This window comes from Elephas maximus, chromosome 9 (genome assembly GCF_024166365.1).
Source record: "Elephas maximus indicus isolate mEleMax1 chromosome 9, mEleMax1 primary haplotype, whole genome shotgun sequence".
NCBI lineage: Eukaryota > Metazoa > Chordata > Mammalia > Proboscidea > Elephantidae > Elephas > Elephas maximus.
In genome coordinates this window covers 85,652,502-85,680,425 of record NC_064827.1, presented here as the reverse complement: position 1 = coordinate 85,680,425, position 27,924 = coordinate 85,652,502, and the positions used below count along the sequence as shown (strand labels likewise).

The following is a 27,924-nucleotide window of genomic DNA, read 5'->3' as shown; positions in this document are numbered from 1 at the left end:
CAAAATCTATGAAAATTACAAATACATATGCCTTTTAATCCAGCAATTACCTTTCAAGAACTTTATCCTACAGGTGTGCTGCTGCAATGTGAAAGAAGGTTGTTCATTGTAGTATTGTTTGAAATTTCAAAAGATCCAAAGTAAACTTAATGTCAAGCTATTGGGGACTTGTTAAATAAATTAAGGTGAATTTATACTGGAATTCTATGGCAGCCCTTAAACATGAATAAACTATGTATTGGTATGTAGCGATCTTCAAGATATATTATTAAGTTAATAAAGCAAGGTGCAGAACACTGTTATAAAAGATTAACCATATGTGGGAAAATATGTGTGTTTGCTTGGATATAAAGTATCATTGGAAGGACGTACCAAAAAAAAAAAGATATTTGTTTGCTTCCGGGAGAGGTAACTGGATAACTGAGAGCCAGGGTTGGGAAGGAGATTTGGCATCACATTTTCTTTTTTAATTTAACCATGTGAATCTGTACTTACTCAAAAGATAAATTATTTTTTTAATAATAAAGTTGTTGCTTTTAGGTGCCATTGGGTCAATTTCAACTCATAGCAACCCCATGTGACAGAGCAGAACTGCCCCACAGAGTTTTCTTAGCTGTCATCTTCACAGAAACAGATCCCCAGGTCTTTCTCCCGAGGAGCTGTTGGACGGGTTCGAACCACCAACCTTTCAAAGCACTGAGCCCCCAGGGCTACATAAATATAGAAGAGCGGAAGATAATATGGAAAATGCTCAGAGAAAATCGTTAGATGAAAAAAACAGATAATAAAAGAGTATGTACAGCCTGCCCTGCTAGGGAGCACGACAGACAACTCCTGAGGGAGCAAGAGGCCAATGGGATACAGACCCCAAATTCTCATAAAAAGACCATACCTAACGATATGAATGCGACTAGAGGAATCCCAGAGACAATGCTCCCCAGAACTTCTGATGGCACAGGACAGGAACCATCCCCGAAGACAACTCATCAGGCATGAAAAGGACTGGTCAGCGGGGGGGAGAGAGATGCTGATGAAGAGTGAGCCAATTAAATTAGGTGGACACTGGAAAAAAAAATGCATAAATGTGCATAGAAAGGACAAAACCAATACATACTGAAATATTAACCATGATTATGTCTGGGTTTGTGGGAGCTGATTGATTTTTACTTTTTTTGTTTATTTATATTTTTACAATGAAAATGTATGTGTTTTATAACAAGAAATAAATAAAAGTTATTAAGAAAGCCTTGCAAATGCATGGTTTCCAGTCTCAACTGGCAGCTACTACTGCTTAACAGCCTATTACTCAGACTGAGCCAACGCTTTCTTCAAGCAGACAGTCCTTGCCATGCGCCAGGCACGGCAAAAGGAGGCATAAATAAGGCTGCTCGCCCTGATGACAGCTATTCCAAACCTTTGCCACTCTCCTCACGGCTCCCTTGCATTCCCAGTAACCTCACAGTCTACCATGCTTCTCCTGTACAAAGAAAACAGACGCCGCCAGCTGTGAACGCCCAGGCATTTCCCCTGCCTCCAAACCTCTCCACGTATTTTCACCCAGACTCACATCTTTCTTTCTGCATCAAGGTAAGACATGGCTTTCCTTTTTCCTCCTGGCTTCTTGAGAATTTGTTCCCTTCTGTACCTTGTAATGTAATATAATGTTGCTATGGATTGAATTATGTCCCCCCAAAATATGTGTTGTAAATCCTAACTTCTATGCCTATCAGGCACAACAACAACAACATGCCTGTGGTTATAATCCCATTGAGAAAATGCTGTCTGTTACGTGAATGAGGCAGGATTAGTGTAGAGTATGTCTTATATCAATCTCTTTTGGGCTATAAAGGAGATTAAACAAAAGAGCAGAGTAGAGATGGGGAAGAGAGATGCTGAGCCACAGGAAGATCTCCACGGAGCAGGAGCTCAAAGACTCTCCTGCAGACGCAAGAGAGAAAGAAAGCCTGACCCTAGAGCTGGCACCCTGAATTCAGACTTCTTGTTGTTAGGTGCGTTCCGTCAGTTCCGACTCATAGCAATCCTAGGTACAACAGAATGAAACACTGCCCCGTCCTGTGTCATCCTCACGATCATTGTTATGTTTGAGCCCACTGTTGCAACCACTGTGTCAATCCATCTAGTTGAGGGTACTCCTCTTTTTTCTGACCCTGTACTTTCCCAAGCATGATGTCCTTCTCCAGAGACTGATCCCTCCTGTTAACCTGTCCAAAGTACGTGAGATACAGTCTTGCCATCCTTGCTTCTAAGGAGCATTCTGGCTGTACTTCGTCCAAGACAGATTTATTCATTCTTTTGGCAGTACATGGTATATTCAATATTCTTTACCAACACCATAATTCAAAGGCGTCAATTTTTCTTTGGTCTTCCGTATTCATCGTCCAGCTTTCGCATGCAGATAAGGCGATTAAAAATACCATGGCTTGGGTCAGGCTCACCTTAGTTTTCAAAGCGACATGTTTGCTTTTTAACACTTTGAAGGGGTCTTTTGCAGAATATTTGCCCAATGCAATGCATCTTTTGATTTCTTGACTGCTGCTTCCATGGGTGTTGATTGTGGATCCAAGTAAAATGAAATCCTTGACAACTTTGATCTTTTCTCTGTTTATCATGATGCTATTTATTGATCCAGTTGTGAGAATTTTTGTTTTCTTTATGTTGAGGTGTAATCCATAGTGAAGGCTGTGGTCTTTGATCTTCATTAGTAAGTGCTTCAAGTCCTCTTTGCTTTCAGCAAGCAAGGTTGTGTCATCTGCAAAACACAAGTTGTTAATGAGTCTCCCACTAATCCTGATGCCCCGTTCTTCATTCTTCTTCCAGCTTCTCAGATTATTTGCTCAGCATACAGATTGAAGGAAACCCTGGTGGCATAGTGGGTAAGTGCTACGGCTGCTACCAAAAGGTAGGCAGTTTCTTGGAAACTCTATGGGGCAGTTCCACTCTGTCCTGTAGGGTTGCTATGAGTCAGAATTGACTCAACGGCAACCATTTTTTGGTTTTATACAGATTGAATAGGTATGGTGAAAGGCTGCAACCCTGACACATGACTTTCCTAACTTTAAACCAGGCAGTATCCCCTTGTTCTGTTCTAATGACTGCCTCTTTTCTTTTCTTTTTTTTTTAAATTGTGCTTTAAGTGAAAGTTTACAGTCCAAGTCAGTTTCTCATACAAAAAACTTATACACACATTGTTATGTGACCGTAGTTACTCTCCCTACGGTGTGACAGCGCACTCCTCTCCACCCTGTATTTCCCCTGTCCATTCAACACACTCCTGTCCCCCTCTGCCTTCTTATCTTACCTCCAGACAGAAGCTGCCCACATAGTCTCATGTGTCTACTTGAGCTAAGAAGCACACTCCTCACCAGTATCATTTTATGACTTATAGTCCAGTCTAATCTTTCTCTGAGGAGTTGGCTTCTGGAATGGTGTCAGTTTGGGGCTAACAGTGAGTCTGAGAGCCATGACCTCTGAGGTCCCTCCAGTCTCAGTCAGACCACTAAGTCTGGTCTTTTTACTAGAATTTGCGGTCTGTATCCCACTTTTCTCCTGCTCCATCAGGGATTCTCTGTTGCGTTCCCTGTCAGGGCAGTGATCAGTGGTAACTGGCACCATCTAGTTATGAAGGACTGCCTCTTGATCTGTGCACAGGTTCCTCATGAGCACAAGTAAGTGTTCTGGAATTCCTGTTTTTCACAATGTTATCCATAATTTGTTATGAATCACAGTCAAATGCCTTTGCATGGTCAATAAAACACAGGCAAACACTTTTCTGGTATTCTCTGCTTTCAGCCAGAATCCAACCGACATTAGCTATGATACCTGTGGTTCCATGTCATCTTCTGAATCCAGCTTGAATTTCTGGCAGTTCCCGTCGATACACTGCTATAGCCGCTTTTGAAAGATCTTAAGCAAAATTTTATTTGTGTGTGACATTAATGAAATTGTTTGATAAACTCCGCATTCGGCTGGATCATCTTTCTAAGGAATAGGCATAAACATGGATCTCTTCCAGTCAGTTGGCCAGGTAGCTGTCTTCCAAATTTCTTAGCATAGATGAGTGAGTACTTGGAGCACGGCATCCATTTACTGAAACATCTCAGTTGGTATTCCGTCAATTCCTGGAGCCTTGTTTTTTGCCAACGTCTTCAGTGCAGCTTGGACTTCTTTCTTCAGTACCATTGGTTCCTGATCATAAGCTACCTCGTGAAATGGTTGAACGTCGATGAATTCTTTTTGGTATAGTGACTCTGTGTATTCCTTCCATCTTCTTTTGATGCTTCCTGTGTTGTTTAATATTTTCCCTGTGGAAGCCTTGCCTCCCAAACTGTAGAAAAATAAATTTGTTTGTTAAAGCCATCCACTTGTGGTATTTCTGCTATAGGAGCACTAGATAACTGAGACAGAATTTGATACCAGAAGTGGGGGTGCTACTCTAACAAATACCTAAAATGTGGAAGTGGTTTTGGAATTGGGTAATGGGAAGAGGCTGGAAGACTTTTAAGGTACCTAAGAGTAAAAGCCTAGATTGCCTTGAGGAGACTGTTGGTAGAATTATGGACGTCAAAGGCAACGCTGATGAGGGCTCAGAAGGAAGTGAAGAGAGCTATAGAGAAAGTCTATCATCTTAGGGAATACATATGGCACCAGCAACAGAATACTGCTAGAAGTGTGGACATTAAATATGCTTCTGGGGAGGCTTTTAAAGAAAATGCTGAACATGTAATTGGACAATGGAGGAAGGGCAATGCTTTTTATGAGTGGCACAGAACTTGTCTGAATTATGTTTAAATATTTGTTGGAAGGCAGAGCTTGCAAGTGATGAGCTTGGATATATAGCTGATGAGATTTCTAAGCAAGATCTTAAAGGGGCTGCATGGTTTCTCCTTGCTTCTTCCAGTAAAACGTGAGAGGAAACAGATGGGCTTAAAAATGATCTGTGTAAAATGAAAACAGAACTTAAAGATTTGGAAAATTCTGATGTACAAACTAAGGACACATGTCCTAGAATGTTCACCAAGGATGTGGCTACACAATCTTTTATTAAAGGGAATAAGCTGTGACTGATGGAAACCCCCACAGTTTACACTGAAGGAGACAGAGAAAGAACAAAAGGGAAGAATGCTGTGTGCCTCTTAGAATTCTACTGGCAGTAAACAGACCAAAGGAGCTACATCTGTTCTTCTCAAAGAAGAAAAAGGGACCATTCCTGGAGCAGCTCAGAGATCAGCAGAACTATTGGAAGGAGCCCAGGAAGCAGGGCCTTCTCAGTTTCAATGAGTAGGGCCATAGTTTCCTGGATTTTAAGCCATGCGGCCACAACCTCCTAGCCTTGAAAGAGTCGGATCTTCGCCAATGTGGTTCTGGAGCATGCGGCTGCCATTACCTGTGCCAGGGGGATGGGCTACAGTCCTAATTTGTGGAGGTGGGGGTGCCATGCCCAAAGGACAGCAGAACAGGGCCTGCTGGGGCCAAGAGGGTGGGGTTGCCACTCAGATGGACTAGCAGAATAGGGCCACCTAAAGCCTAGAGAGCAGAGTTGTCATCCCAAAGGACCTGGAAGGCAGGGCTGAAGCCCAGGGATGAGGGCCTCTACACAGAATCCAGAGATTGTGGCCAATACCCAGAGTCTGGAGGGTGAGGCCATTGCCCAGATGGTCACAAATAACAGATTATTTTCAAGACTTGAGAGCTAATGTAATTTGTTCTGCTGGATTTTGGACTTGCATGGTGTCTATTACCCCTTTTTTCCCTCCAATTTCTCCCATTCGTAATGGAAACATCTACCTTGTGCCTGTTCTACCATTCATTGTATTTTGGAAACAGACAACTTGTATTCTAGATTTCACAGTTCAGAGATGAAGAGAAATTTTGCCCCAGGGTGGAATACGCCTAAAGTCTCACCCATATTTGATTTAGATGATTCAAAGATGAGATTTTGGACTTGGAGTTAAGACTTTTGGGAAGATGTGATTGGGTGAATGTGTTTTGCATGTGGCAAGGACATGAATTTTTGAGGGCCAAAGGGTGGAATTTTGTCCTCCCAAAATATGTATTATAAATCCTAACTTCTATGCCTGTGGTTATAACCCCATTTGGGGGATTATAACAACTCTTTTATGTCAATGAGGCAGGATTAGTGTAGGGTATGTCCTAAGTCAATCTTTTTTTGAGATATAAAAGAGATTAAACAATCACAAGAAGCAGACAGGAGGGAAGAGAGATGCCAAGCCATATGAAAATCACCATGGAGCAGAAGCTCAAAGAGACAAAGACCTTCCTCCAGAGCCAAGAGAGACAGAAAGCATTCTCTCAGAGCCAGCACCCTAAATTCAGAGTTCTAGCCCCCTAAACTGTGAGAAAATAAATTTGTTTTTTAAAGTCATCCACTTGTGATACTTCTGTTATAACTGAGACAAATGTAACGCAATTAACTTCCATCATGCAATCTGATGTAATCAATCATCAATTCATTGAGGCTGTACTAGTGTAGGGTGGATCCTAAACCTAATCACTTCTGAGCAGGATAGGCACAGATATGCACACCTGTGGGTGGGGAGGGGAGGAGGTCAGATGCCACGTGAGGAATGTCTACAAGCCAAGGAACGAAGGAATGCTTAGGACTACCTACAAGGAAGGAGTCAACATGGCTAAGACCCTGATTTGAAATTTAGCCCGCAGAACTGTGAGAAAATAAATTTCTGTTCTTTAAAGCCACACACTTGCGGTATTTGTATTACAGCAGTACTGGGAAACTAAGACACCGACAAAATCCCAGTCTCCATACCTCCTCCAGGTGACTCAGGGGAAGGAGATCCGCCTTCAAATCTAGGATTATATTCTGACCAATTCTAGTGTCTCTAAGCAGGGCACTATTGGCATTTTCAGCAAGACAGCTCCTCATTCTGTGGGACTGTCTTGAGCATTGCAGGAGGTTTAGCATCCCTACATGCCACTAGACCCCCAGCCCACCAAAGCCCAGTCACTTCCCAAATCACTGTGATAAGAAAAGCTTTCTCACACATTTTTCAAGCCCTCCCTAAAGAGTGGTGCCCCCTTGTGTTAAACTTCTAGAACTCCAACCTAATCTTCATAAGGTAATTCCATCTTCTATTGGTCCAGAGATAGGCATGTAACCTAAAATAGCCCAATCCAATTGATGGGAAGGATTTAGATAAACCATGGGTGTCTTATTCTTTTTCCTGATATATGTGAACAAAGAAGCATATGGCACCAATTGCCCCTGGAAGCCATTTTCAATGGCGAGAGGAACTAGCCCTGGGATGAAGTTGATGCTGAAGACCCCGAGTGGAAGGACAGAAAGAACTCCACACTATGATGGTATTATGCCTGGAGCCCTTTTTGCCAAGAGCTTTTTCTACTGCATTATGCTGCCTCTGTTACAAAAGTATGCTCAACATCTTCAGTACCCAAAATACTCTAATGTAAGCCAAAGACATGGCCGTGCCCCTTCTTCAACACTGGTGTCTGGAGTAGAAGAATCAATCTGTCATCTCCCTGCTCCCCCCGCCAAACACAGATGACATCTGAAGACGTCGAACTCTGCATCTCTACAACTGACTGCAGCCACTGCAGAAAGAACTCTCTCTCAGTCTTACATGTACTCAAATGCGAGACAGTATAATGGAGTTTTTGAGAACACAGGTTCTGGATGCATGGTCCTGAGTTCAGGTTCAGGTCCTAGCTCCACCACTGAATGAGCTTGGGTTTCTCACCCTCTCTGTACCTTAATTTCCTCATCTATAAACCAAGGGCGGTAAGACCACATAAAATGTATTCTGAAGTGCCTGGTACACAGTAAGTGTTCAAAAAATTATAGCTCGTTATTTATTCAACATTCAAGCAAATTTACTGATAGTTTATTATCTCTCAGGCACTGTTCTAGGCACTAAGAATACATCAGTGAACAAAACAGCTTGTATGCCAACGGGGAGACAGACAATCAACAATAAACATAATATGTAAGTAAACTATATCATATGCTAGAAGATGGCAAGTGCTATAGGAAAAAACAAAACTAGAATAGGTTAAAGGGGAGTCGGGGTACCGCTACTGGAGTTGCGATTATAAATAGGACAGCCAGGGCACACCTTTTTTAGAAGGGGATATTTGAACAAAGGCTTGGAGACAGTGAGGGAGTAAGCCATGCAGAGATCTTAGAAAAGAGGGTTCCAGGAAGAAGAAACTGACATTGCAAGTGCTCTAAGGCAGGATTGTGGATGGTAAGCTCCCAGATGAGAAAGGAGGCCAGTGTGGCTGGAATGGAGTGAGGAATGGGCATAGTAGATACACTGGTCTCCTAGGGCTTCCATAACAAATTACCACAAACTGGGTGGCTTAAAACAACAACAGAAATTTATTCTCGCACAGCTCTGGAAGCCAGAAGTCCAAAATCAAGGTGTCAGCAGGGCCATGTTTTCTCTGAAGCCTCTAGGGAAGAATTGTTCCTTGCCTCATCCTAGCTTCTAGTGGTTACTGACAGTCCTTGGCATTCCTCAACTTGTAGCTGCATCGTTCCAATTTCTGCCTCTCTTCCCACGGTGTCTTCCTCCTGTGAGTATTTGTGTGTTCTCTCCTCTTCTTATAAGAACACCAGTCATATTGGATTTGGGGCCTACCCTAATTCAGTATGACCTCGTCTAAACAGCTGCAAAGAAAGACTCTATTTCCAGATAAACTCATGTTCTGAGGTTCCAGTTGGATATGAATTTTTGAGGGGACACTATTCAATTCAGTGCAGCAAGAGAGATGGTCAGATAGCTGGGTGGAAGGGTCGATGGTACAGGGCCTACAAGGACTTTGTGAGTTTGGCTCTGAGATGGAAGCCACCACAGTGTTTCAAGCAGAGGAGTGACATGACCTGACACGTATTTTAAGAAGAGCAACTAGCATTTGTGTTGAGAAAAGAAGCAAAGGTAAGTGGTGGAAGCAGGGAGACCAAGTCAAAGGCTACTGCAGTTTTATCCAGGTAAGAGATGAAGGTGGCAGTAGAGATGGTGATGAAAAATGCCAGATCCTGGAAATATTTTGAAAATACGACTCTGGGGATGTTATGGGTAGAATTATGCCCTCCCAAAAGATTTTTTTTTTTTTTTAAAGATATGCTGAAGTCCTAACCCCCAGTACCTGTGATAGAGACCTTATTTGGAAATAGGATATTAGATATAATTAGTTAACATGAGGTCATCCTGGGGTAGGGTGGGCACTCATCCAATATGAGTGTGGTCCTTATAAAAAGAGAAGAGACATAAAGAGAGGGGCACAGAGGGTAGATGGCCATGTGAAGATGGAGGCAGAGATAGAAGTTAGGTTGGTAGAAGCCAAGGAACACCTGGGGCTAAGAGAAACTGTAAGAGGCAAGGAAGGATTCCTCCCCTAGAGCCTTCAGAAAGAGCATGGCTGGAAAGTTTCCAAACTTTCCATGGCTGATTTCAGACTTACAGCCTCCAGAACTGTGAGAAAACAAATTTCTGTTGCTTTAAGCCACCCAGTTTGTTGTACTTTGTTATGGCAGCTCTAACAAACTAATACACAAGAGTTGCTGATGGATTAGATGGGGGGTACAAATTTTAAAAGGCAATCAAGGATAGCCCTAAGGTTTTCCTCTGAGCAACCAGAAGCTTAGGAATGTCTTCATCTAAGATGGGAAAGGCTATAAACAGAGTCATTTTGGGGGAAATGATCAACAGTTCAATTTTGGTAAGTTTGAAATGCTTGTTAGACATCCAGGTGCAGATGATGAACAGGTGGTTGGATAGTCAAGTGTGGAGTTCAGGAGCGAGGTCTGGAATGGAGATAAAAATGTGGGAGTCATTGGCGTAGAGAAGTTATTGATGCCTTGAGGCTGGATGAAATCACCAAGGGAGTGAGTGTAGATGTAGAAGAGAAACAGGGACAGGGCCTAGGGTACCCCAACATCCATAGATAGAGCCAAAGAAAGCTGTCAAGGCGGTAGCCACCCTTCCTTGAAATATTTTCTTCACGTGGCTTCTAGGACACTGGATTCTCCTATTTTCCTCTTACTTCCCTGGCTAGTCCTTCTTAGTCTTCTTTGCTGGGTCCAATTCTGCTGTGAGGTTGGATGAGGTAAAATAACTTTCCAAAAGATGTGGTGGGATGGAAGCCATTTGTGATCTTGGTAAGAGCAGTTCTGGTAGAATGATAGAGGAGCAAGTCTGATTGCTTGAGATCAAGAGAAACTAGAAGGTGTGGGAGCAGAGAAAATGAGTACAGGCAACTCTTTGAGTTTTCAGAAAAGGAAAAAAAGACAAATGTAGCCATACTGGAGGGGAATATGGAGCCAAGAGGATACACACACATAGACAGGAAGGTGGCTGTTGTTAGTTGCCGACAGGTAGATTCTGACTTAGGGTGACCGCATGTGTCCAGGGTAGAACTGTTCCTCAAGGTTTTTCAAGACTGTGACCTTCTGGAAGCAGATCACCAGGCCTGTCTTCTGAGGCGCCTCTTGGTGAGTTCAAAGAGCCAACCTTTCAGCTAGGAGTCAAGCACTTAACTGTTTGTACCATATTTTTATGCTGAAGTGAATAATTTAAAAGAGAGGGACAGTTGAAAGCAAGTGATGGGGAATAATTTCAAGATAACTAAGTAGGAATCTTAGTTATCTAGTGCTGCTATAAGAGAAACCACAAATAGGTGGCTTTAACAAACAGAAATTTATTTTCTCACAGTTTAGGAGACTAGATGTCTGAATTCAGGGTGCCAACTCTAGGGGAAGGCTTTCTCTCTCTCTGTCAGCCCTGAAGGAAGGTCCTTGTCTCTGAGCTTCTGTTCCTGAGAGATCTTTGTGTGGCTTGGCATCTCTCTACCCCCATCTCTGCTTCCCCACCTGTTTGAGTAATCTCTTTTGTATCTCAAAAGAGAATGACCAAGACACCCCATTTATTAATCCTGCCTCATTAACATAACAGACAACCCGATCCCAAATGGGATTATAAGAACACAGAGCACAGGCATAGAAGTTAGGATTTACAACACATATTTTTGAGGGACACAACTCAATCCATAACAGTGGGCAAAAGAGGAAGGGGTCCTGGTGTCAAGTGGAAGAGGTGGCCTTAGGTAGGAGCAGCGATGGTACCCCAATGAATAGGAGAGAAGGCAGAGTCTGGACAGGGAGGCAGATATATGGAAGATTCGGTAGCAGGAAGATGAGGTAGTTCTTGTAAAATGTCTCTATCTTCTCACTGAAACAAGTAAGATTTTCAGCTCCAGGTGAGGAAGGGGAGGGGTGTTGGATATTTGAGGATAGAGGTGCAATCTAGTCATTTCAGAGTGTGGGGAACTAAACTGACTAGGGAGATGCAGAGGGGCTGGGCTAAAAGCCCACTGGTGATTTACGGTCATACATTTAGAGTGACAGCAGTTACTACTGTTATTTTGCTCCAGTGTGTTAAGCTGGGCAGAATTGGGATTTTGCCAGATGGTCTGAGGGCCAAGGGAGTGAGGAGTGTATGCAAAGGAATGATATAGTGATAGACTGTGAAATCTAGCCTGGGTGGGGGGCGATTCGAGAGCATAAGGGCAATGATCAACAGTGAAAAAGTGGTCAGGACAATGGATTAGAGGTCAAAATAGGATCAAAGAATTGTTTGACTGTGGTTATTACTGCAAATGAGCTGGAAGGGAAAGAGGTGCTGGTCAGGGAGTGGGGTGCTTAAAATGGAGCGTTCAGAGGTGGTTCAGTTATTTGGTGATGGAAAGGTCTAGGTTACCCACATGACAGCAGGGTGGAAGGCAAGGTGGCTGCAGTTGAGATTAGGGTTTCAAGTGGGTCATGATTCTCCTTGGATGATAAATCCACCAAAATGTTAACAGGAATGGGGTGGAGGGTAGAGGTAGGGGACTGGCTCAGGTGCTGGCATCTTTGGGGAATGAAAGGGTGTACAGAAGAGGCTGTGGGTGACAGCAACAAGAAGGGGGGTAGTGGCAAGGACTTCAGAGCAGTTGGGGGCTTTAAGGAGGAAAGGAAGAGTCTTAAACAAACAAACAAACAAAAAACCCAAACCCAATGCCTTGGAGTCAATTCTGACTCATAGTGACCCTACAGGACAGAGTAAACTGCCCCACAGAGTTTCTAAGGCTGTAAATCTTAAAGGAAGCAGACTGTCACATCTGTCTCCCGTGGAGCCCCTGGTGTATTCAAACCACCAACCGTTAGGTTAGCAATCAAGCACTTTAACCACTGCGCACCAGGGCTCCTTGGGAGAGTCTTAGTTGGGTAGTAATTCCCCTGCCTTGGGTGGACCTGCCTTGTTCTGAATTCCACTCTCTACTATCTCAATAAGATTCCCTCCTCTTTTGGCAGCTGAGAAGCAGCCCAGGGTGAGGGATTTCATTCAGAGTTGGAGGGTCAGAAGGAAACCAGGGGAACAGTCAGGAGTTTTCTTCCCGCTCCTCTGCTACCAAAATACCAAGGCGCTGTTCTGGATATTTAAAAGAAATGCCCTTGTTCCTTTCTGCCTCTGTGCAGCATTTGTGCTGCCTGCCGAAGGACAGGGAACGGTAACCATGGCAGTGGAGCAGGGGGTGGTGGCAAAGAGGTGGTTTTTAAATGGGGTGAGCTTCAGGCAGGCGGCACCCAGAACTCCAATCCTAAAGGCCTCCTCTGAGTCCTTTGTTCATTCAGCTTACTTAGCGAGAGGGACTAAATTCTTCCCTGCTGAGAAGCAAGCTTTTGGAGGGAAGACTTTGCCAGCCTCCATAAGGAGAGGGTGTGTCCCTGGGAGCAGGTTTCAGGAGGCCTGCCTGAAAACCTTGGCCTGAAGGGAACTTTGGGCATCCTGTCTTGAACAAGGCAGCCTATGAAGGCAAAAAAAAAAAAAGAAAGAAAAAACAGCTCTGCAAGCATCCTGGATACAGAGTTCTAACGAACTGTCAGCTCTCTCGGCACCCCTCCCTGGACAGGTGGCCACTCATGGGGGTGGCCCAGAACCCTTGCCAAAGAGAGAGATAGGAGGGGCCTCACAGGATGGTATCTGGTGCCAGAGGGGAGAGAGGAAGAGGGAGAAAAAGGCGGGAGGAGGAAGGAAGGGAGGCTGCCACCTCTTTCACATTCCTGGATGGGGCACCCCCGAGTCCCTCCCAGGACAAAGACGTGGACGCAAGGCAAGGAAGGGCAGGGCACACCCGGGGCGCAACTCAGGTCCAGGGAAGTCTCATGACTGCAGTGTTTCGCTGCAGGTTTTCCAACTGCTCAGTCCCGGAGGCAGCATGGGGGGGGGGGGGGCAGAGGAGGGGGTAAGAGGAGGAGGGAAGTAAACAGGAGACCACGGAGAGAGCCAGTTCCCTGCGTTCAGAGAACACCAGCCGCCTCCGGTCCCCGGTGGGTGGCTGTATGTGTGGAATTGAAACTAGGAGGGGGAGAGGGAAGAGCAAGCACGCACTTCTCGGCTGTCATCCACCCACTTCGCCTTTCCCGACGCTCCAGCCCACTCCTCTCCGTGGTGGCGGGGAGGGGGGGAAGGGGGCCGAGACGGTTCACGCAGCACCCAACCCCAAGTACGAGAAGCTGGTTCAGCTGTCGGTGAATCAGACACTGTGTCAGCAGCTTGTCACCTGCGCTCGGGAGGGGATCAAGGGGCTGCCTTGGGGCCTGGGCAGGGAGTAGGTGTAAGTGGAAGATTCAGTACTGGCCTGGGCACGGGGTGACGCCTAGGACTGGGAGGAAGGCGTGTCTACCTCCCAACACCGACACGGGTCTCGACCCCGTCCCCAGGACACTGGAAAGAGGGAGTGGGGCGGGGGCGTGGGGGCACAACTTCGGGAAAAGCAGGGGAGGGGAGAGGAGGAAGGTGGGAGTGTGCTGCGGTGGGGAGAGACGGGGCGCGGGCTGGCGAGGGCGGGGACCGGGGCCGCGGCGCGGACTGCCGCCCGCCGCCTGCCGGCACGGGGTTAAGCGAGGTAACTGGGAGCAGTGAGAAGGAGGGAGGAGGCGGGGGCCGTGGGGCCGGGGTGTCTGGCGCTTGTTGGACAAAGAGATGATGAAACGTGAGCGCTATATTTACCAAGGGGGTGGAGACAGGGTGGAGGGGGGTCGGTGGGTGGGTAAAAGGGACAAACTGTTCCACAACAACCACAGGAAACACAGCCCATCTGACTCACCCTCAGGGCCGCGCCGACCCCCTCGCGGGCTTAGCTGGAGGCCTTATTGGGGTTGGAGGGCGCGGGCGCCCACCGGGACCAGACTGAACTGGGCGCTAAGGTGGGAGGATGGGTTGATTTCTAAATAAAGGCACTTTAGATCCAAGGATTGCTAGAGTGAGTGTGTGTTTTGCAGGGCAGGGGGAGAGCACGGAAGGGCAGGGATGTTTCCTAACACCGTGGCCCGACCATCGCGGGAGAGGTTTGTCTGGAAACTCTGAGAGCCTGATTCCTGCAAAGTCATCTCCGCCGGCCGGCCCGCCCCGCCCCCGTACAACAGCACCCGCTTCCCCCGCCCCCCCCCCCCCGCCACGGTCGCTCTGGGCGCTCAGAGTTGGGGTGCGGTGCGATGCGGACTATGTTTAGAAGCTGATGTCATCTCGGCACCCTACTCCGCAGTATTCCAGGGGGGACCGCAGGGCAGGTTTCCGTTTTCCTCGCGGGCGTGGGGGAATGGGGAAAGTAGCCTGCTCCCCTCCACACACCCCATCGTACCTGGGCGTTTAAAAAAAAAAAAGCAACCCCGCTGGAGTTACGAAATAAGCGGTGGGGGCGGTGCGCGCACGCGGACAGCGCACACGCGGGGCTCCTGCCGCCAAGGGCCAACTGCCGGCCCCCGCCCACTCCCACCCCCTCCCGCCCGGTGCGGGGGCTAATTTCAAGGTTAGCTCACGTGGGCGCAGGCGCCCGGAGCTCCTTGCACGAGTTTGGGGCGGGTTCCTCATCCCCCAATCTAGGGCAGTTTGTTCAACTGCAGTAAAGGGAGCTTGATGTTCCAGCAGGGAAGGGATTTCTGAGAACTGGGACTGTCCTCGGATGAACTCGCCTCCTCCGGCTGCTGCTGCGGCGGCCGCCTGCGGAAGACTTTTTAAAAGGGCGATGCCAGGCCGGGGCGCGCGGGCCGCGAGTGGCTGCGCAGCCCGCCCTTCCGCGGCCGGAGCAGAGCGCCCGCCCCCAAGCGCGGGTGATTCACCGAGCGCAGCGTGGGGCTGTTCCCTCCGAGCGCCGGGGGCTGCGAGCTAAAGTTATCCTCCTGCATATGCATAAACGGGTGGCCTTTCTGCTCGTCAAAGGGGAGGACAGGAGTTTTGGGAAAGGCTGTAAAGTGGGGCGGGAGCAAAGTAGGGCGTCGTGCAAGTTTTCGCGCCTGCCGGGGTTCCTCTCCCTCTCCAGCAAATGGGTGTTAACTGTCATCAAGGCCAAGGGCGTTTCACCCGATAGGGCTTTAATTTGATGGTAAGTCAAACTCAGCAGCCTCGCCATTCTTGGAAGCCCCAGCCCTTCAGCCCAGCCCCTCCCCAAGCGCTCCACCTTCCTCTCTTCTCCAGCTTTTTTTTTTTTTTTTTTCTAAACAGATTCGCAAGTAAGTCCGTGTGCCTAGGTGGAGTCGCTGAAACCCTAGGGCCTGATCCGGGTAGGGAGGGGTCTGGATCCAGCCTAGAACTGAGATCTGACACGTGATCCCCTACCCCCAGCGGGCCATCTGTTCTCTTTCCTTCCCGCTTGGAAGCTGGCAGTTCTGCCCAGCGCTATCCACGCCTCCCAGTAGGAAAGAGTAAGAAACGCCAGAGTTGGCGAACCCCAATACCTACAGAGTGCGATTTTAACCTGAACTTTCCTGGGCCTTGGGCAGGGAGGGGACCCCAATATTTGTATTTTCAATTGAGTTCCACGTGATTGGCTCCCTTCGGCGACCTGGGGAAACCTAGCCTGGGCTCAATTTGAATTAAAATCTCCAGAGGAAGGACCTGAGAACCCATGCTGCGTTCACCAGGAAATACCTGGCTTCAGCCTAGTGTGGAAAACTTGCCCAGGAAAAATGATGAGGTTCTTCTTGGGGCCTCAGGCCACTTCCCACAAACAAGCCTGAAAGAAAAATTGAAAGCCCGGTATGAACAGAGAAGGAACTGTTAGGTTTGAGGACAAATTTATATTTGTGTTTGCTATCCCATTAAATACCGGTTTAAGGAATTCTGACCTTCACTGCCATAAAGAACAGTGCAGAAACACAGCAGATGATGTGGTATTTAAAGAACCCAAATCTTGCCCCAGTTTTCCCCCCAGGATTTTTCTGGATCCCTAGAAAATCCTTAAAACTGGCCAATAAACAAGATCATGATAAATGGTGAAGAAACAAGTTGTCCAGGATTTCATTCTTCTAGGATCAACAGTAAATGCCCATGAAAGCGGCAGTAAAGAAATCAAACGATGTATTGCATTGGGCAAATCTGCCAACAAGGCTGGATTACTCAATAACCAAGGTGGGTATGGGCTTCCTTATGTGTACTTACTGCTCTGAGGTGAACAGCTTCACCTGTTTTTCACCCATGTGAAATTGTTCACTATAGATTAGTAAATGAACACAAGTACCTTGGTTAATGTAAACTAGTGAGAACCTTGCCCTTGGCTGCTAAAGACCTCTTTAAAGTGTTAAAAAGCTAACATGTCACTTTGATGACTAAGGTGCACCTGACCTAAGCCATGGTGTTTTCAGTCATCTCATATGCATTTGAAAGCTAAACAAAGAAAAAAAAAAAAAAAAACGAAGGAAAACTGATGCATTCGAATGGTGGTGCTGGTAAAAAAAAAAGGAGTATAGAATATACTGGTACCAGAATATGACTGCCAGAAGAATGAACAAATTTGCCTTGGAGGAAACACAGCCAGAATACTCCTTACAATTAAGGATGGAGGGATCAGTCTCTGGAGGAGGACATCATGCTTGGTAAAGTTAGGAGTCCGTGGAAAAGAGGGAGACCCTCAACGAGACTGACACAGTGGCTGCAACGGTGGGCACCAACATAGCAACGATTGTGAGGATGGTGCAGGACTGGGCAATATTTCATTCTGTTATACATAAGGTCCCTAGGAGTCACAGCCTTCTTGACAGCACCTGACAACAGAGTATTTATAGAGTTTGGAAGGGTCTATTGAGAAGTATGAATCTAATCACATCAATTCACAACTAAGCAAACAGCCCATGAGGTTACCTAAGGTCACACAGGTCATTCTGGGCCCTGGAGGCCAGCACCGTTTTGCCAGGCTGGCCTAGACATCCAGAAAGAAACAGCTCACTGTAGGCACTACCATATTCACCATATTCACTTCTTAATAAAGGTGATAATAATAATAATTATGTCAGAATGCACAGAAATCAACACTTCTGTGTCCTGGCTCCAGGCCCATTAGCCATTGTTTCGAGAACTTGGAAAATAAAGCAAAGGCAGAACTTAGAAAGGGAAATGCATACTTAGAAACTACAAGCACAGTTATAATCTTTGAATTTTCATGCTCCACCCAGTTGGTTTGTGTGGATTTGAAATGTGTGTTTACAAAGACTAACTTGGGGGAAAACAGAGCTCTTATGTATTTATCTGGTGTAATATATACTTTGCTGGTAAATTATTCATTTTCATTAGGAATGATTCATATTAATTTGGGCTAATTTATTTTGCCAGAATTTTAATGGAGACAACTACATGCTGGCAAAACAGCATAAGCTGGTTTTAATCATAAAACCATTATAATACGCATCCCAACACCACAAGGAAGCACTGTTCTTGAAAATATAAGACAAATCCTGATGTAGGAATTGTTACTTGTTGTGATATATATTACTTTATACATATATTTAACATAACAGCCCCATGAGGATAGACTCTCATTTCTGTATTCCCCATGCCTCGCTCATGGCCAAGAACTTAAATATCCGGAGGATGAATGAGTGGAAAAAAGGAAAAGGGAGAGAACATTGTACAACTCTAGACTTTCTGGGTTTAGAAATATATTCTAAATCAAGCCAGGCAGTGCTAATGTTTGGAAATAGTAAAAGAAATTCATGTGGCTGAAATCTCAGTCTTATTTTACTATTTATTATTCCGAATTTAATGAGTTCAAGGTTCACGACCAATCCAAGCAATATTAAAGAGAAGAGGGCAAGAAGTAAGGGAGGGAAAAGTTATATATATATATATTTTAAAACAACCTAAGGTGATTGATTTATTCAGGTTCCTGGATTACAATCTTCATGGAAAGATCACAGAGCTTCTTCTTCACCAGAATAACCCCAGTGTTAACTGGGGGTTCTTTGAAGGTGCCAGGGTCATGGACTCTGTTTCACTGACAAAAGGCCAGTTAAAATGCAGCCTGAGAGGCCATACATGCTGGGACCATAGGGATCCCAGAGAGATCCTGCTGGTATTGGGCTGGTCTCGCTGGTATTTCCGCTGGGCCTTCAAGAGGCAAGCAAAGGTGCTGTGTTCTAAGTGAAAACCTTGGGGACAGCGTTTGTCCCAGAAAAATCATGAAGTAGGCAGACTCCCCTGAGCTTCAGTGGGTTCTTTTTAAAAATTAAAACCACTTGCCATTGAGTTGACTCTGATTCATGGTGACTTCATGTGTATCAAAATAGATTTCAATGGCTAATTTTTTGGAAATAGATCATCAGGCTTTCTTCCGAGGTGCCCCTGGGTGGACTCAAACCTCTCACTTTTCGGTTAGCAGCTAAGCGTGTTAATCATTTGTACCGCCAAGGGATTCCTTTTAAAATTAAGGCGATTAGTGTACCAGAACTCTGAAGATGTCTTCACTTTTACATACTATGATGCACCTACCTTACAGAGCTGTTGGGAATGTTCATTCATGCAGGGTACCTGGCACAGGGCCTGGCACAGAATAAGCCCACAATAAAAGGAGACAGGGATAATGACGATGATGGTGATGGTAATGGGTGACCAGCATGCTCTTTCTACACTTGCCTTCCCCCATGCAGTCACCTGTACCACTTCAAAAGCAAAGGCAAAATAAACTATCCTGGCCTCCAAACAGGGAGGGTTAATTTGGGACACTTAGAAAGGCGCCCTGGTGGTGCAGTGGTCAAAGGGCTCTACTGCTAATTGAAAGGTCAGTGGTTTGAAACCACCAGCAGCTCTGCAGGAGAAAGATGTGGCAGTCTGTTTTTGTAAAGATTTACAGTCTTGGAAACCCTATGGGGTCTCTACAAGTTGGAATGTACTCGATGGCAGTGGGTCTCTGAGAAAACAAGAACTCGGTGTAAAATCTCAGGAGACAAAGGTTAACAGCCAGTGGAATCATGGGTAGACCTCGCTAGATCTACTCACATAGCGGAAGGTACCTCTCACACCCAGTTAGGAAAGTAAATGTATTTTTAATCAACTGTGCTGTCACCATGCCTTCTGCAAAAGACATTAGCCCTAGATTCTTTGATCGGCTATCAAGATGGAAAATAACCCCGTTGTTTATTCAGAGGAAGAGGCAAACCAAGTTAATCAGACTCCAAGATCCATACTAATCGTTGATCAAGGAATGCCCTAATATTCAAAGCTAAGGATCTCTGGTTGGTTTGAGTTCATAAGAATCTCCTTAGCACAGTTAATATTTCACAAAATCAGTGGGCTCAGTTATAAAGCACAAAGAGCTAGAAATCAGGTGATTCTTGGTCCCAATTAAGCTCTGTCACTACCTACCTGATAAGGTGGACAAGTCACTTCTGTGTGCTTCAGTCTCCACATCTGTAAAGTGAGGGAAGAGAAACACCCCCTAATAACCAGGCAGGGGTCTGTGGGAAGAAATGTACTGAGAATGAGTGATTTTAAAAAGTTATATGAACAGGGGATAACGTCTCCATTTATTTGAAAGGTGGGTGGGAATAGCTTCAAAACTAAATTAAATTGCATCAGGAACACAGAGGGCTTTAGAAATATCACAAAAGCAAAGACGGGGTATTTCAATATAAGAATAGTTGGACAGTAGGAAGACGATACTTTAAAACAACTTTTATGGGCTCTGAGTTTTTACGGCAAACTGGTAGTAGTTAATGTATTGAAAGGAAGAATAAAAAAAAAAAATCTGCCCAAAAGTATGCTGCATCCACAAACTAAAAAAAAAAAAAGAATTGGTACTTTCTCATTTGTGTTTGTTCTTGCACAGCTTAGCCTGACATATTTGGAGTTTGTTTTTGTTTAGTTGTGTTCATTATAGATTCACATCACATTTGTTCATCACCCCTGCCCTTCCATACACATCTCACTTTTACTACCAGCAACACAAAATACAAGGATGTGTCCAGTTTCACTACAGCCCTTCGCGTTTACAAGTGTTCAGCGCTTGCTTTTGGAACGCCCTTCTGATTGGCTGAGCCAATGTCAGTGACATCAACCGACTTACTTTTGATTGGAGGGTTGGTTGCTGGGACTGTAGCGTTTGCAGGAAGTCACTTAACTGTTTGCGAGCTGGAAAATCGAAGCTGAAGTTCTCTTTTGTCATAGAAACGAGCGCGCACCTAGGGGAGGTGCGTCCCAAAGCTCCACAAACTGAAATGTGAGCCAGGAGGCCTGGACGAGCTCCGGGAGAGAGATGTACTCGCGAAGATGCGCGGCTTCTCCCTTCCAGCCTTCCGGCTATTACCCTTTTAAAAGTCGGCGTTCGAGGCTGTAGGGGTAGCACGAGGCATCGAAAGGGAACAGTCGGATTGGCCGCACGCTTCAGTTCTAGACGCACCTCTCCACCGAAAGGCCGTTCTGACTGGCAGGGGGGAGAAAGTAAACAGAGTTGAATCACCCTCCCCGCTGGCCAATTGGAGGGGGGTTGGATTGTGACGTGATGGGATTCTGCGAAATTGTTACTGAGCAAGAGAATGCCGGAACGGTGCGGACCGGCAGGCGCGGGGGCTCAGAAGCCGTCAGTGGACTGGGGGAAAAGTGTCTCTTCGAACTGACGCTTGGCCCAGGCCTTCCCACCGGCGACTGGGTGGTCGAGTGAATGTACTGGGGCTTTGGCTCGACGGAGAGACGGCCGAGGGCGTGTGCCCTTCTTGCAGTTTCCTCTTCCAACGCCTCGGGGGCGTTTTCAATCGAATAAACTTGCGACCGCCACGTGTGGCATCTTTCCAAGGGAGCTGGCTCAGAGGGGCCGGCGCGCCCGTCGGGGGGATCGCGCCCGGCGCGGGGCAGGGGCGACAGCGAGAGCCGGCAGCGCGGCAGAGCCGGGGGCCGTGGATGCTGCGTGCGGAGGCGCTGCTGGTTACGTATAGATGAAGGGCTGAGGTCGCCTCGGCGCTCCTGCGAGTCGGAAGCGCCCCGCGCCCCCGCCCCCTTGGCCGCCGCGCCGCGCAGCGCTTGTCGTCCGAGGCGAGGGCAGGGCTAGCCGAACCTCCGCAGCCACAGCGAAGTTTGGCCGCGCCGCCTGGGCTGCCGTCGCCCGCACCATGTCCGCGGCCGCTTACATGGACTTCGTGGCTGCTCAGTGTCTGGTTTCCATTTCGAACCGCGCTGCGGTGCCGGAGCATGGGGGCGCTCCGGACGCCGAACGGCTGCGACTACCTGAGCGCGAGGTGACCAAGGAGCACGGTGACCCGGGGGACACCTGGAAGGATTACTGCACGCTGGTCACCATCGCCAAGAGCTTGTTGGACCTGAACAAGTACCGACCCATCCAGACCCCCTCGGTGTGCAGCGACAGTCTGGAGAGTCCCGACGAGGATATGGGATCCGACAGCGACGTGACCACCGAATCTGGGTCGAGTCCTTCCCACAGCCCGGAGGAGAGACAGGATCCTGGCAGCGCGCCCAGCCCGCTCTCCCTTCTCCACCCTGGAATGGCGAAGGGGAAACACGCCTCCGAAAAGAGGCACAAGTGCCCCTACAGTGGCTGTGGGAAAGTCTATGGAAAATCCTCCCATCTCAAAGCCCATTACAGAGTGCATACAGGTTAGCAGCATCTCCCTTTCCCACCGAGCTCTCGGGTTAACCTTTGGCCGGGCAGCGTTCCTGGGCGTTAAGGACACCGCACTCGGCCTAAAGGGTGCAAACATTTTGGAGGAGATGCTCTTTAACTCTTTAAATAACTTAACCGTGTCAAGGCAGAACGCTCACTCGCTCCTTAATTATACTCAGCCTTTAGGAGCAACGACGGAGAGCGTTAAACTGGCGGGCAGAGTGAGAGCTGAGTGCCAGCCCCCGTGCGTGGCATCGCCGGGGAGTGGTGCGGCCCCTCCCCTGCCCCGCCCCGCCCCCAGGACTCCCGCACCCGGCGGCTGAGGGGCCACCCCACCTGGGAAGACGTTTGAAGCGGGGGAGTCAATGGCGTTTATTTTATTTAATTCCCTGGTGGGATTGCTGCGAAGTGGCCGAAACCTGGGGGGAAACGGCACACTTTATATAGAGCCTTTTAGGGATGACTAAGTACTCATTTTAGCTGTATGCTTGCTACTTTTCAGGGCTTGCCAAGGTGGTTTTAAATTTGGCCAACAGTCCCCAGAGAGGTTTAAAATAACACCGCTTCAGGCAGCAGAGGAGTTTGATGTGGTAATGCTGGTGGGTTAACTTCACGACTAGTTAGCCTTCCTAATGAGCGAGACCTCAACCTTGTGACTGAGGTCGCAGCCTCCGTCTCTGAATAGAGCAGTGGGCGCGGAGGTGTGGTCCTTGCCGGAGGTCAAGGCTCCGTAATGAATGTGAGGACACGGACATTCTGAATGCGGTGTGGAACTGGCGCTCCCAGGGAGAGCCAAAGGCAGGGCTGGACAAATGAGTGTGTAGGAAGACATCTGCAGTATAAAATGGGCTTTGGAGACTTTCAGGGACCTTGGTCAGCCAGTTTTGTTGGTTCTGTGTAACATACACAGGAAAAGTGGGAAAGGGGTCCTACTTGGACATACAGTTTTCACCATCTTTAGAAAGGTTCTTTTACAACTGCTATTCCGATAAGGTTAGCACCGGGTTTGACCGTCTCATGATAACGCCTTTTCTCTTTGTCCTGTGACACTGTGTTTAAGAGGTGGTTGGTTATTGGAGTTACTTGGAAAAGCACGGATTTTTTTGACGTCATATAGTTTGCTACTTTTAAGAAGAGGCCCGTGGTCTGTGGTTTCAGAATGATTGGTTTTTGTTTTGCTTTTTAAAAGGCTGCATAAGTGCATCTGTTCAATTTTATTTCTTTGGGAAGGCACTTCTTGTGGAGGTGGCTGCTGGCACAGGAGTGAAACTGAATTTCCTCTGTTGTTGATGGAAAATCAGGTTCTGTTTGGGGTTGTTATCTAGGTTGCCATAAAACAGCATGTTTTAAAGTTTGTCTCTGTAAGGATGTCGAAAGACTTGTGCCTGAATTGGAGGATCTGACCTTTTGGGTGGCTCTGGGGTAAGGTGGGGGGGGGTGCATTAACCCAAGGGTGTTACTCACCAACAGCTGTTGGGCGGGCCTGGCAGTGTCAGCCATGTTCCCGGAGTTCACTTGTTCACATGGACACCCACTGCCACCTTGAGCAAAGGCATTTTCTCCTTCAGGGAGCTGCCCAGTCGTGCAGTTGGGGAGGCCTGCAGTGCCTCCATGTGAGCCTTCCGAGTCTGTCCAACTCAGGAGAAGGATTCCGTGGTTTCTGGGCCATTCAGCTGAGTGATTTGCTCAGGCGTTTTTTATAGAAATGGCTGCTTGGGTGTGCATGCATGCGTGCTGCTCTTTAATTCTCCATAAGGCAAGTCGGCTCAGCTGTGTCAGGAGAACCTTTTACACAGTCAAGAGTGGAAACTGAAGTGAAATGTTAATCCCATTTTAAATGCTACAGTCAGTCTTTTGAAACGTGGATATGATGATCGTAGGTGTCTTATTTACGTTTGGGGGCTCTGGAATCCTACTCTAGTGGTGGAATAAAAATGTTGGCCTCTAAGTATTGTCAGAAGCATGCTGCTGCTATAAGACCAAATGGAAACCCCTTGCTGTAGAGTTGAGTCCAACGCACAGCGACCCTCTTGCTGAAGGAGGTATGTGTTAAGGATACTCTAAATAAGAGACTTGTGGGTGGTCCCGTGCATTTGGAAGTTTCAGATGAAGCTTCGAGTTAAATTCTTCTCTGGACAGGGTTAGGAGCTTCCTGATTTTAATTGCTGGTATTAAATCCAGAAGGTGGACAGGGATAGTATTTAGAATGTCCACATTCTGTGACAATTTTTAGAGTTGAAACCCAGCCCCACCCCTTTGCTCAATGCTACCCTACAGGAATCTCTCCTGCTTCTTGCTCGCTTCCTTGTAGAGTCTCATACAGCTGACACTTATATAGAACTAGTGGCTTTAAGAGTTGACTCAGTTAAACAGAATTTCACTTAATTCACTGTAGCTACTTCAGTGGTATCCTGAGGGAAAAGATACTTTTGAGGCAGACTGAGCTGAGTTCTGATTTGTCCCACTGTTTCCTAGTTGTGAGACCTTAAGCAAGTAACTTTAATTCAGAGTTTGCCAACTAGAGGCCTGCTGCTGAATTTGCTTTGCAAATTTGTTTGGCTTCACCAACACAGAGTTTTTTAAAATTTAATTAGTTACTTGGGGGAGGGGGGGGACCTATTGCCCTCAAGTGAATCCTGGCTCTTTAGGATAGAGTAGAACTGCCGCGTAGGGTTTCCAAGGTTGTAATCTTTATGGAAGCAGACTGCCACATCTTCCTCTGCGGAGCAGCTGCTGGGTTCAAACCACTGACCTCTTGGTTAGCCGCCGCGTGCTTTAACCCCTGCACCACCAGGGCTCCAATTAGTTACCAACATCTAAAAATCAGGATTTCATCAGAAATCCAGATTTCTGGCTTCTCTGGAAAAATCGAAAGATTTGGCAATTGGTCCTGAATTCCTGCCTAGCAACAACTGGCTTGAACTGAGCATTCTTTATTTGGAGCCGTACCCTGCCTGGGCTCCTCCCCTTCCTTTTTCTTTCTTTCTTTTTTTTTTTTTTTTTAACATATTTACATGGCTTCTGTTGGCCCTTTTTTCTGTTGGCCCTTAGGTTTGCAGCCTCTCTTTGAGCCTCAGTTTCTTAAGCCACAAAATAGGACTATTATCACTGAACTCAATAGGTTCATTTGCAAAGATAAGATATGTAAGGCACCTAACAGGATTCCACACAAGAAAAGCTCGATCTTATAGTTAAGGTGTCCTCAAAGTCAGGAAACGTAGGATAAACTTATGTTTAAGCAGTATGTTAGTTTACATTTAAATATAGTATGTTCTGTTTGTTTTTTTCAACCTCCAACCATCTTTTCAGGTGGAGTATCTCTAAATTTTAAGCAGTGGGTCCAATTGTTAGTTTGAAAAAAAAAAATACAACAAATGAACTCTTCCCTGTTCCCAGACCTTTTGGACATTCTGTAAGGAGCCCTGGTGGTGCAGTGGTTAAAGTGATCAACTGCTAACCAAAAGGTAAGCAGTTTGAAACCACCAGCAGTTCTGCAGGAGAAAGATGTGGCAGTCTGCTTCCATAGAGATTTACAGCCTTGGAAATCCTATGGGGTCACTATGAGTTGAAATCGTTTGGAGGGCAGTGGATTTGGGTTTTTTTTTAAGAGAGTATTTCGTCCTTGGGTGGTACAAACAGTTAAGTGCTCCACTATTAACCCAAAGGTTCGAACCCACCTAGAGGCTCCTTGGAAGAAATGTCTGGCCAGTCTACTTCCAAAAGGTTAACAACACAAACCTGTTACCATTGAGTAGATTCCAACTCACAGGGACCATATAGGACAGAGTAGAATTGCCCCATAGGATTTCCAAGAAGCAGCTGGTAGATTCAAACTGCGAACCTTTTGGTTAGCAGCCAAGCTTGTAACCACTGTGCCACCAGGGCTCCCTCCAAAAGGTTACAGCCTTGAAAACCCTATGGAGCACCGTTCTACTCTGGCATACATGGGGTTGCCATGAGTTGGAATTAACTCCATGGCTACTGGTTTATAACGTATTTTTATAGTTCTTCAGATTAACAATTAGACCCACTTCATCTGTAAAAATTGAGCATATTACTTGAAAATGTAACTAATATTAAGTTTATCCTATGTTTCCTGACTTTGCAGATACCCCGCACATTACAGCATTTGCAGAAGGGTGCACATCTGCACCGTCATTCCAGATCAGAAACCATCACAGCAGACGTGCTAGGTCGATATCTGAATAACAGAAACCTTGGGTCCTATTTCCATGCCAGTTGCAATTTTACTTTCTTTTTTGGAATGGCATAACTCAGCTGTCCTCGTGGGGACAGTGGGTTTAGCTTGATGACACTGGTGACTGGATCCTGAAAATCAGAAAGGCCTAAGTCCCAACTATTACACCCCCGTTCCATAAAAATTGTTAAATGTAAACAGTTTTTTCATAGGACGGAAGGAAGTTCCTGTAAAACAAGGAGAGACGGGAGCTGAGAAAACCTCCAAAAGTGGTTGCTTCTGTTTCTTCTTATCTTGTTTAAACATTTCTCTGGGATACTTAGAGTGCCTGACGGAAGGGACCTGGATAGCCTCTGGGGTGGAAATTGTCCTCCAATATGAAGAACAGATCTTTCAGCCTCTCTAAGATTGTCTGTGACAGGCCAGCTCTAACTCAGGAGGGATGTTCCTTCCCTGAGACCAGAGGTAGTTTTAAAATTTTGCCTCGTACCTTCTACATTCTTCCTCCTTCACTCTTTCCCTCTATTAATCACTGTGAAAAGCTTTGGAGTATACTCTTTGGTTTAAAAACAAAACAAAAAACCCACACCGGTTGCTGTTGAGTGTTGAGACTCATGACGACCCCATATGTGTCAGAGTAGAGCCGTGCTCCGTAGGGTTTTCAATGGCTGCCATCTTTCAGCACTTGATCATCAGACATTTCTTTTGAGGGGCCTTTGGGTGGACTCCAACCACCAGCCTTTCAGTTGATGGCTAAGCACACTGTTCGCATCTCCCAGAGATTCCACTCTTTGGCTAAGGAGAGTCAGTTAGTGTCATCAAAGGTATTAGAAGGGACCCACTTCCATTAGCAGGAAGGCAGGGTTTTGGGGACAGAGCAAGGTCTTGCTTTTACCCTACACCCCAGACTTAGTAGCTCAGAAGGGGCCTCTGGGCAGCCCATTCACAAGACCCTGCCCAGTTTTCTTTTCTTCATGGGTTGAACAGAGGCCCAGTGCTTTGACCTTCTGCCTGTGGGACATTCTCTCTGTCCCGTTAGACTTTCCAGAGGGTTCCCCAGAGGAATGCGGAATGATATTTCATAACCTGACGTGCTTCATCAGAGGTTTATTTACAAGTAAGCAGAGTGGTGCTTGCACAGGTAATTGTTTCTCAACCCATTTTTCATTCTCTCTCCCCTAAGGAGACATTGGAGCCCTGGTGACGCAGTTGTTAACAGCTTGGCTGTTAACGGAAAAGTTGGCAGTTTGAATCCATCAGCTGCTTCTTGGAAACCCTATGGGGCAGTTCTACTCTGTTATTCAGGGTTGCTGTGAGTCGGAATCGACTTGACGGCAATGGTTTTGGGGTTTGTTTTTCTTTTTTTTAAAGAAGTTAAATAGTTAAGGGTGGCGCAGACAGTTAAGTGCTTAACTACTAGCCGAAAGGTTGGTGGTTCGAACCCACCCAGAGGCACCTTGGAAGAGAGGCCTGGCGATCTGCTTCTGAAAGGTCACAGCTTTGAAAACCCTATGGAGCGCAGTGCTACTCTGACACCCACGGGGTCATCAGGAGTCAGAATCGACTGAACAGCAACTGGTTTGTGTTTTTTTGGTCAGGAGACATTTTAGACTTCTTTTTTAAAATCATAATTGCCCTCCCCTTCCGCCATGACATTTTAATACCGCAGATTTCCTGTATAGCTGTTTATATACTGTGCCCCTTTAAAAAACAAAACCTAACAAAAAACAATCCAGTTGACGTAGAGTGGATTCCCACTCCTGTGTCAGAGTAGAACTGTGCTCCATAGG

At 46.5% G+C, this 27,924-nt stretch overlaps 2 protein-coding genes and 1 long non-coding RNA gene across 3 annotated transcripts in view; 2 read left to right on the top strand and 1 right to left on the bottom strand.

The window, feature by feature from the left end:
- LOC126082493 (uncharacterized) overlaps positions 1–21,429 on the bottom strand; it is a 147,298-nt gene extending 125,869 nt beyond the window's left edge. Inside the window, exons 1-4 of the mRNA XM_049895000.1 lie at positions 21,272–21,429; positions 20,989–21,221; positions 20,389–20,891; positions 19,689–19,733 (exon numbers count right to left, since the gene is read on the bottom strand). Of these exons, the coding sequence (XP_049750957.1) occupies positions 19,689–19,733; positions 20,389–20,891; positions 20,989–21,221; positions 21,272–21,429 (939 nt within the window). The remainder of the gene's footprint in view (positions 1–19,688; positions 19,734–20,388; positions 20,892–20,988; positions 21,222–21,271) is intronic.
- On the top strand, positions 1,428–7,971 carry LOC126082707 (uncharacterized). The gene is made up of 3 exons (XR_007518620.1): positions 1,428–1,587; positions 2,839–2,894; positions 7,913–7,971. It is a non-coding gene; the product is annotated as an uncharacterized LOC126082707 (long non-coding RNA).
- The window catches only part of KLF9 (KLF transcription factor 9), a 28,564-nt gene continuing 21,350 nt past the window's right edge, over positions 20,711–27,924 (top strand). Inside the window, exon 1 of the mRNA XM_049895526.1 lies at positions 20,711–21,929. Within this exon, the coding sequence (XP_049751483.1) occupies positions 21,428–21,929 (502 nt within the window). The 5' untranslated portion in view covers positions 20,711–21,427. The remainder of the gene's footprint in view (positions 21,930–27,924) is intronic.